Raw genomic sequence first — 10,825 nt, 5'->3', positions numbered from 1 at the left:
CGGTTACTCATAAAACTATCTAGTACCAGACCTTGAAGAAGGAAATGATGTTTTGGCATTTTTGTGAAAGAAAAGGTTTTCAATTGGTACTTATTGTCGCACCTCCTTTTTCTACGTCGAAAGGGGTATAAGGAAGTTTTTCTAATTAAAGTGACAATAATCGAAACGGGATTATTTATTCAAATTCAGAGTCGTCACTTGGGATAATTTATGGTGTCCCAAGTCACCGGTTTAAAATCCTGAATCGAGGAAGTTGACTCTTATTTATGATCTGCGAACACAGAAATCTGGGTAAGGAATTCTGTTAACCCGGGAGAAGGTGTTAGGCATTTCCGGGTTCCGTGGTTTTAGCACGGTTGCTTTAATCATACTTGGCTCAATTAAATTGTCTAATTACTTATTTAAGAACCTATGTGCATTTACCTCTTTTAATTAAGAAATTATCCTAAAACGAGTAACGCGTACGTGTACTCATTTTATTTGGCGCGTCAAGAATCATGTGACGCGTACGTGTCCACAATTAATCACGCTTTATTAATATTAAGAAAGTTTGGTCGAAGTTGCGCGAACGCATACCCCGATTTTGTTTAGAATTAAAATTATGTCACGCGAACGTGTACACAATCGCGATAATTTATTAATTAAGGGCGAGCATAAAGCATTCTGAAGCACACTGCTACGAAAATAGGCTTCAAGTTCCAACTGGCTTTAGCAAACATGAAACACTATGATAGATATTATTACACATAATTTCTAAAATACTCCATGAACGTCAAGCAAGTGATATACGAACTATTGAGAGACACTAACATTTATATACCAACTTGATGTAGACAAATTCTTAAGGAATCGTTAGTTAAGAATACAGAGAACCAGAAATGAAATCCCATAACGAGAAGAACTGCCTCAGACTTAGGAAAATATTTACCGGAATCTCACACCAAAAGAATACCATAACGCAACAGACCACTCGGCGACGGCGAGATTGGAAGAATGATTGGACTAAACTTCACGAAAAATTGATCCAGCAGCTTATATTTAGATGCCTAAAATAATCTTAACTATTCCAACAAAATTCAGATGATAGAAAAACTAGGAAGAATGAGCCAGCATCACATTTAAAATCACTAAAAAAATAGAGTTATAACAAAGAGAAGGAGAAGAGTATGGACCTTTTATAACTTTGAGAACATCAAAAATCTTCCAATTGATTTAGAAGAAGAATATATCGATGAGGTTGAAAATGAACAGACCCGTCACCCAGACAGAAATCTCAAACCGGTGACGACCTCGACAGAACCGCGAATCTCTCCGGGAACCTCAGACTACGATCTCAACTCCATTGGTTCAACGCTGTAGCTGCTGATGCACCACCAACGTGTGCTAAGGCAGTAGCAGCAGTAGGTATCGAGAGAAAAGAAGAAGCCAATGAGTGAAAGGATCGACGAAGCTCGAAAATGTGGTGCGTGGCTGATTTCCGGCGTTCTTTGTGTGTGTGTTTGTTTATATGGGTGTGTATTGCGGCTGAAGGTTCCGAAAATGAGAGGGGGGATTCATTTCTTGTCTTAGGAGATTCAAGAGTAGCTTGCCGTCGGTGATGAAATCCGGCAGCAGCAGTAACGGTGGGAAATCGCGGAGCTTCATTTGGGTGGTGGACTGCTGCTATTTTGGGGTCAGGGAGATGGGTTACGCTGATGTTCTCTTGCTCCTTAAGAACATGTGAAGGCACCTCTATATCTCTATTAGGTTGCCGATCTTCAGGGGTTCTTCTTTGACTGCTCTCTCAAGGTTAGAGATGATAGCCTTTTTTTTGTTTTTGTGTCTAGATGATGATCAAACGGCTGATTTTAGGGTCTAGGGTTCTTTTCTCGAGGTTAGGAAGATGAAACGCTTCTCTTTTTTGCGAAACGAAGAATTTAAATACTAAACTAAGTATTTAAATAAAATATGTAAAAAGTCAAAAATTACATGCTTACGCTAAAGAAATATGGTCCTTATCGCATCCTAAAAAAAATCAATGACAATGCTTATGTTGTCAATTTGCCGGACACTCGGAAATTTTTTACAACTTTTAATGTAGCTGACATTACCATCCAACTAAGGAACCACTATCACTATGTCCGGAAGTGGTAGTTAACTCGAGGATGAGTTTTTTTTCCAGAGAAGGGGATAATTGATGCAGAACATCAGGCAAGGAATCAGATCCAATGACTTAGAGAATTTCCAATTGAAATTTAGAAAAATTCCTTCTTGATTATAATTTTGATTGGAAGGATTTTGTACCTTTTTGACATTTGATTTCCATAATGAAAAGATTCTAGTACTTAAGGTGGCCTATAAATAGCCCTTTTAGAACCACCCATTGTAAATCAATTAGCAGTAAATAACAATTATCTCCTTTAGATTGAATACTTGGTTTTTTCTTTGTTCAACCTTTGCCGTGAACAAGCTTTCTCTGATATTCATCTAATTGTTTTCTTGTTGAATAAAAAATAAACTTAATTACTTTGGTATGATTCCGATGTTTAAAATACCTACTTAATTGAATTGGGTTCTTTCTTAGGGGGAAACCAACCCAACTGAACCATGAACATCCCATCCCTACTTACAGTTATACGAGCTCATATGTTAATTAAGCAAGGAAAAAAGTGCACCTATATATGTTGGGAACCAACCAATTTCAAATGAAATCCTAACTCAACCAAACCCCCCGTCACTGCTTGGAATTGACGAGCATAAGCTTAAGAAAGTTGAGTTGATTTTATCTTGTACTTGTGCATTTGGTTTAAATGTTGCCAGAAGTCCAATACCTTTCATCCACAGATCGATATATAAAGGGGAACAGCATTAGATTAGTTAGATCTAATAATATGCATGGAAAAGAATATAAAAAATTAATTAAAAAAAAAAAGGAAGAAGAGATTCCAATCACTACCCTGTCACAAAAGTTGCAAGAAAAAATGAGACTTAAATAACGGACTGAAGGTTTCAGAAGAAATCCACAAACGAATAGCGTGTACATTTCTTTGCATGACCAACAAAAGCAAAGACAGAGGGCAAGCTTATGTAGTAGCATTTGATAAATAAAACTCTTAGGTGCTAATGTTCAATAATCATGTTAAGTATCGCTTAATGCCAGCTTTCTGCTCAGAAGTAAGCTTGCTGGGGAACTTGATGTTAAACTTCACTCGCAAGTTCCCTTTTTTGCTAGGTTCCTTAGGAATGGGCATACCTTCTCCTTTGATAACTTCTTCATAATTTGGACTAATGATGGAATTAATCGGTATGGTTAGATTCCGACCATCGAGCGTTGTTATTTGAGCAGTATATCCAGTAAGAGCCTCTACCAGGGAGATCTTCTGGGTGACAACGAGATCATTGCCATCTCTCTTGAAGACACTATGCGGCTTCTCATCGATTATGAAGACAAGGTCCGAGGGAATTATGCCTCGTTGCTCGTTTCCTTTCTCTGGAAATGTTATCTTAGTCCCCTTCTTCCATCCTGGTTTGATATCAATTGTCAGAATTTCCTCGGTTGTACTGGGTCGCCTGTGCACGCAACAAAACTATGAGAAGAATAAATAATTTTATCAGAGTTGAATGGATCCATAAATGATCGTCCAAAATAATCCTCAACATGACGGAAAATGGCCAAATATAACTCAACATTAAACACCAAAACATGAAGCGCAACCAGCACGAATCCAAGGACCTGTTGCGTTTCCCGAGAGAGGCATAAAGCACTTTGCAATGTGAGATCCAAAACTTCAGGTTGACTGGGTTGAAAAGTAAGAGAAGCAGAAGAGAATTGACAAATTTTCAAATAGATTTAATGCACTAGTTCTCTAGATAATGCCATAAGAGTAGCAATCTGGTGCCATGAACTATTTTAGTTTAGAATGAGTAGGTAACACACTCCCATACAAAATAGAAATATAGTGGAATCAAAATGTTCCAAACTGACCACACAGAATTTGCAGATGACTTATTATACCTAGCTGCATTGCATAAATTGGGAAGATAGCTAGTTTTCGGTAGTTTAAATATCTTAAGCACGTATGTTTCCGCCTCAACTATTTTCCTAAAAGAAAAGATTGTTCCAATTGTTTCATAAACTACTAAAGCACACCACAGGAAAAGAAATAATAATAAATAAATAAATGAATAAAGAGCCAAAGTTCTCCCCAAACTACAATCAACACTATCACCTATGTAAAACTAAAGCTTCACGGCCTGCATTTCCATTTATAAATCATGAAAACAATGAAAGATCTCGGAAAAAAGTAAAAATTAACCTACTTGTAGAAACAGCAGAGTCTATTGACATGAATAACCACGACTAGGATAAGTCTAGCTAACAATCTAAGTTGCTTGGACTCTTCACTTTCGGTGCCGCACCTATGTCGACACGACATGGTTGGGCGCGTGGGTATGGGATCCGTGGCGGATTTGGTTAATCGTTTTTGGGTACTTTGACCAAAATCGACAAAGAAATCCGAGACAGATACAATGATTTCTTAAATCAACACAAAGCTAGGGTGGAATTGAGAACAAAAGAGAAACGTTTGTACTCTCAAGCACCATGTAAGTTTTTCACATAATGTCTCATAATTTAGCATCTTTTTCTAACTCTTAAGATATTTCAACTATTTTTAGTCGAAACCCCACACACGTATCCATACCTGGAAACCCACAATCTTAATATTTAGATCATGAAGTATCCGACCTCTAAATCCAATCCCGTATCCTGAACCCGAGCAACTTAGCTAACAACAGCAACCAATATCAATTCACCAAAGTAGTCATTTTGCACACCCAGAATGTGCTAATTTCAACTCAAAGCAAAATTAGCAACTTAACATCAAGCTTCAAAGTGACAATATATATGTTATAGTTATACTATTTATATCATCAAAATAAAATGACACTATATATGTTTACCAATCCAAAGAAAAGTGAAAAGTTTATATTTTCTTCCGAAATCAATATCCTATTTGGAACTTGCCCTACACCAATCAGTTCCTTGCAGGGGAAAATAAAAAAGACGAGTGATTACGCAACTAGAGGTACTACGTAATTGAATACTGACAACATATCAAACTTGACATGCCTGTGTACTCAATTAGTATGAAGTAGAGGAATCTCTACCTGCCCAAAGTCATAACCAGCTTTTCAATCTTCACTAAATTGGGTTCAAAGGAAGATGCAAAGCTCTTAATTGCTTACCCACAAAAAAAAAAAAGGTAGAGGTAAAGCTCCTACATCTTAGAATACAATCATACCAAAGTGCCAAACATAAGCGAGGAATGGGGCAAAAGCAAATGGAGAAGACAAATAGTATCAGCAACCAACTTTTTAACCCCTGGGCACATGCGGCATAACCTTTCTAGGTAAAATGCAATCTCAGAAATCACACAGGCATCAACTATTTTCAATAGTAAATTCTACTCGATGCTAGCAATAACTAATTAAGTGGGACGCATATATAGTCAAATCATAAGGGTCCTTCCCTAAAATGATGCTTTATATCAGCGCTTCTTGCACACTCTTCGGCTGGTTAATCAGCATATCCTCATTGAGACAGTGATCATTTATCCTCCTTCTGGTGCAAACAGTGAGGTCAGTTACTCAACACCACCAATGGTACTAACACATGATACCATAGACCATTCTAACAAGAAATGCGAACACTAAAAAGAATAGTGTCTCTTTTCATTTTTGTACAGAAGGGTTTCAAACTTTGTAATTATCCAGGCACTAGCTTTGTGCCAGGTTTCTAATTTTGTACTATAATACACCATTTTACCTGTTCAGAAAACAAAAAGGGGTATCTTTTTTCTTAGATCATAGTCAGTTTATTATATCCTTTATGCTAGTTTTATAGCTAATTGTCAGGCCTAAAGAAACGAATTGGTGCATATGTCAACATTAGAACTTGCCATTACTTTGTCAATATCCATAATGCAGAAAATGAAGGAGGAAAATGAGTTTATGATGAATTTGTAGAAGCAGAAGGACAGACTGTTGCAGCTTCAACTAATTCAAGCCTTGAAATAGCAGCTTTTTCTTGTTTTAGAGAAAAACATAACATAATTTACGAAGGCACTCAATTCATCCAACTCATTGAGTAGCTTCCACTCAGATCATGCCATTGTAAAAACAAAAAATGATAAATACTCAATAATTGTCACTCCATGGAAATTTAACATTTTGTATGAATCAATCAGCTAGACCTCAATCAGATTAGATAGGATCATACCACAAAAAATCTCTCTTTTTAAGTTAACTTTGTGCATGAATGAATCAACAACCACCGCCAACATGCCATCTCCAGAAGATACACCCTCGATTGTGACGACCTCTAAAAGATATGCCCCAATTCTTTATATTCATTACCACTCTAGTCAAGTTAATTTTATACCAGCACTGAAAAATTTGTCATATAGATGATCTCTAGATCTCGCTCTTACCCTTGCACAAACTACTAGCTCGACTCCCGGCAACACCAATCTAAAACTTGAGGATGGTAGTGTACGGCCCAGGTTGCACACACGTTGACTATTCCGACGGGTACCATTGCGCGGACTCTTCTTTAGCCGCCGAACCCGTGTCGTATCGACAATGGTACTGGTAAGCATGTGGGAATCGTACCGGGTGTGGTCAATTGGGATCAGGTACGTTGACCACAATCCATGGACAAATTTGAGGGAAAATGAAAGATTGAAGTTTAGCTGTTGCATGCTAGTGCGTATAGTGCCTACAACTTGAGAAATTCTCAAAATACAAACAACAACAAACCCACTGTAACCCAGTGGGATCTGGGGAGGATAGTGTGTCCGCAGACCTCACCCCTACTTTGTGAAGATAGAGAGGGAGAAATTCTCAAAATGAAAGATTGAATTATTGGTTGCACTCCACAACCTATGAGTTTTTCCACATAATATTTCTCATAATTTAGGATATTTTTATAGATCTATTTCCAGATTTTTGAATTTTTAGCTGAATCCCCACATCCGTAGTCGTACCTGGATCTGTATCCCCGAATCTTAAAATTTAGATTATCAAGGATCGACCTCTAGAACCCACCCTATATCTAAGCAACATAGCCTGCTACATCCCACTAGCACACATACCAGATAACTCTACCCACCAAGGCTTAGGCAGTGGATGATAAGAAATCACTTATACTATTTTTGTCTCCGCTACACCAACCTAAAACAATTTATTCAAGAAAAAGGAAAAAAAGTAGAGATCTTTTTTATCACTGAGGGCAGATATAATCTTAAAAACTCACCCAGTAGCATCAGTAACTTCTCTGGATATCTTCATCTTCTTGGTGGTTCCTTTATACAAATCCTCCAAACTACAAGGCAGCGTCCGCTCAATCGGAGCAGCCTTTCGTGGAACATTACTTGATGCACCTTCACCGGCAGCATTCCTGAAAGAAGTGAAAATATCTTCACCAAACATACCCCTAGGAAAACTTGAACCACCTGCCCTTCCACCACCCATATCTCCCATTCCACCACCAAACGGGCTCGAAAACCCGAAAAATTCACTGAATATATCATCAGCACTACGTGGGTTAAACCGGAACGACCCGTGACCCGCCCCACCATCTGATGTGCCTGGGTATCCACCGGCACCTGGTGGTGGCACCTGCCCTTTTAACCCCTCTTCTCCGTATTGATCATACACTGCCCTCTTCTGTGGATCACTCAACACCTGCATTCAACATCAAAATTCATCTGAATACAAAATTTAGGAAAATAATTTGGAAAGCTAAAATCGAACTCATTAATTGGGGTTATTGGGCATGCAAATACATTGTAGGCTACAGAATTTTCTTTTTTCAAAATTAACTACAAACTTAGAAAATAAAAATAAATGGACCCCAAGAAAATTCAGAGATCTATATCTTCTTTTTTTCAAAAAGTAACTACAAATTTAGGAAATACTTGTCGAATACATGAAAATTGGAATAATTGGTACAAAAATTATTTTTTCCAGAATTAACAGAAAATTTAGTAAATAATTGGGAAAATTGGGGGAAGTGCAATGTAATTACATACATCGTAGGCTTCAGAGATTTGTTTGAATTTGGCTTCAGCATCTTTTTTGTTGTTAGGGTTCTTATCAGGGTGCCATTTCATGGCGAGCTTGCGATACGCTTTTTTGAGGTCGTCTTCTTTGGCGTTGCGGTCCACCTGAAGTACTTTGTAGTAGTCCACACCCATGCTTTTCTTCTTTTCCGACGAGGCTCCGGCGATCCTGCGTGGACGGAGTTTTTTGCCTTTCCTTTCTGAGCGAAGTACCAGAGGAAATTAATTATTAATCCAAGTTGGGATTTTAACTATTGGGCCGGATGGTAAATGGGTCTCCAGGCCCAATTATTTGTCCTTTATTGGGCTGGCCTGCAGAGCCCAAAGGTCATTTACTTTTGGGAATTTTTTCGTTCCTATATAAATATGTTCATAGTTTGCATATTACCATTCATGCTAATAGTATTTCTACAAAATATAGATAATGCATTAAATAAGGAATTATTGTAGCTGTAGGATTCCTTATTTAGGCGCGCTAAAATTGAAAAATTAAATATTCTTCCAGATCTTCCACAACGCAAATCACGCACATTCATAATTATCGTCGGCTTGTTTCAAATTTTCCATACTCTATTTTTGCGATACACTCTGCTTCAACCTTTTTCTGATTTCACAAATCAAAAACGTCTAAATCTTCTACAATTATTCTGCAACAAACCAATTATGTACAAAATCCCGAATTATGCTAATGGGAATTGGGATAGCTATAAGAGATTTAGAGAATTTCAAGTCGATGGAATTGTAGTCAATGAGGATGCAAGTTATAGTCTATTGATTTCTATAATAGCACAGCAATTAATGATCGATACATCCGAAAAATTATAGAAATCAAATACATTGTCAACGAGCATTGTCCTCCAATGAAAATTAGGAACGACATGGGTGTTCGTGTATACATGGAGATGAAAAAGAAAAATAAAAACTTAGGATCATATCCGCTATGTATAACTATTTGCGATTTCAATATGGAATTGAGTATCACCAATGAGAACACAGCTGCAGGTGTGTGATGTTAATTTTTCTATAAAATTCTGGTTGTATGTCAATGTACTATACTTTATCTACATTTTATCTACAAATAAACTGCATGTCAGAGTAAATATATATCAGTATGGATTTTCATAATATCTACAAAATTTCTACATTTATTCTACAATAAAACTACATATCATTTGACAAATTAATATGAAATACAGAATTTCAACCTTTCTACAAAATTTATACAAAATGTTCATAACAGTATTTATATTTATTTTCATGCAGGTTCGTCTGGAACACTGAAGTTACTTGATATGCCAACATCTCCCGTTATAGAGGAATATGAAAGTATAATAATAACAGATAGTACACCAAGTTCTGCTAAAGTAGGACAAGTATACCAAGACAAGAAAACAATTGCAATTGCAATGAAGCACTATTCTGTCATGCACAAGTTCCAATTCTTGGTTAAAAGATCTAGTGCTAGAAGGTATGAACATATGAATGGTCAAAGATCATTATTTTTTTAATTTTGTAGTTTATTTGTAATTTTTTACTTCTTTAGTTTTTTCTTGTGAGAGAATTGTAGATGAATTGTAGTTATGTTGTATATAGATTTTATAATGTGATCGTTTAAGCTAAAACAGTTTTTTTTCTTTTTAAATCTACATTTTAAACCAGTGTTTAAATTGTATTTATTTTGTAGCTACTGGCTGATATGTATTGGTGAAAACTGTACATGGTACTTCAAGCCAATAGCATAAATGATTCTGCAATGTTCATGGTCAGAAATTTCAACAGCCAACACATATGCTCTTTAATGGACAATACATTCATAAAACTCAAACCTACTGTCATGGTAATTGGTAGCATGGTTATTCTAAAATATTCTAATCTTAAGACAATTTACACACCAAAAGACATACAATTCAGCATGTTGTCTGAACACGACGTGAATCTAACCTACATGCAATCTTGGAGAGCAAAGGAAAAGGCTTTACAGTTTTTGAGAGGTCATCCTGCTGACTCCTGTAGACACGTGATTTTTGACCCTCCCCGAGAATTTTCACATTTTTAGCGTGAATATGTGAAATTGGGTCTAATATAGCCATTTTAACTATTTTTACTTTATTTCGTCGCAAAAGAAAAAAATTACAAAAATATATATATAAATTTTTAGTTTATGTATTTCTCATAAACTTGAAAAAATACAAAAATTGTACTTTATTTTTGTACTTTATATAATTTCGAAACTATTAATGTTTTATAGTCATTTTAATTTTGAAAAATACAAAAAATATTACTTTATATTTTATCTTTATATTAAAAAAAATGAAAATTACAAAAATAGTTTTATTAATGTTTTGTAGCTATTTTAATCTCGGAAAAATATTAAAAAATAATAATATAGTTTTGTTTTAAATAATTAGTCTTATTTTAGTAGCTATTTTGCTTACATAATCAGTTGAGCAATGTCGTGTTCCTATTTCTCGGGTCCAGGCAAAAAAATAATATTCGGGTTCAAACTACCCGTTTTTAGGCCTAAGTTTCGGACCTAGCCCATAATAATCCGAGTCCACCACACATGGGGGGCATGCGTGGGGAACACGGACGGAACACCGTACATGGGGAACCCCACCGCGCATAGGGGACACAAATCTTGGACCCCTACACACGTGGTGTCCATTTTCTTGGCATTGGCTACAAATGCACGGACAAGGCAAGGGAAAAGGGGGTTGGAACGG

The 10,825-nt window shown here is 36.4% G+C and overlaps 1 protein-coding gene across 1 annotated transcript; it reads right to left on the bottom strand.

Moving 5' to 3' along the window:
* Positions 1-2,948: 2,948 nt before the first annotated feature.
* LOC107781579 (uncharacterized) lies at positions 2,949-8,328 on the bottom strand. Its single transcript, XM_075222801.1, has 3 exons — positions 8,073-8,328; positions 7,295-7,725; positions 2,949-3,549 (listed from the first exon to the last, which is right to left on the bottom strand). The coding sequence occupies exons 1-3, from the start codon at positions 8,235-8,237 to the stop codon at positions 3,114-3,116; spliced, it is 1,032 nt and encodes a 343-aa protein (XP_075078902.1). The 5' UTR covers positions 8,238-8,328; the 3' UTR covers positions 2,949-3,113.
* Positions 8,329-10,825: the final 2,497 nt, after the last annotated feature.

The sequence above is a fragment of the Nicotiana tabacum genome, chromosome 10 (genome assembly GCF_000715075.1).
Source record: "Nicotiana tabacum cultivar K326 chromosome 10, ASM71507v2, whole genome shotgun sequence".
NCBI lineage: Eukaryota > Viridiplantae > Streptophyta > Magnoliopsida > Solanales > Solanaceae > Nicotiana > Nicotiana tabacum.
This window is presented reverse-complemented; position numbering and strand designations above follow the sequence as displayed.

What these genes read in the sequence shown, in the direction of transcription:
- LOC107781579 (XM_075222801.1), bottom strand. Translation starts at nt 8,237, where the DNA reads ATGGGTGTGGACTACTACAAAGTACTTCAGGTGGACCGCAACGCCAAA. An exon ending in AAATCTCTGAAGCCTACGAT is followed by an intron (nt 7,726 to 8,072) that starts GTATGTAATTAC and finishes TGTTGAATGCAG; the next exon opens with GTGTTGAGTGATCCACAGAA. An exon ending in GAAGTTACTGATGCTACTGG is followed by an intron (nt 3,550 to 7,294) that starts GTGAGTTTTTAA and finishes TTGCGTGCACAG; the next exon opens with GCGACCCAGTACAACCGAGG.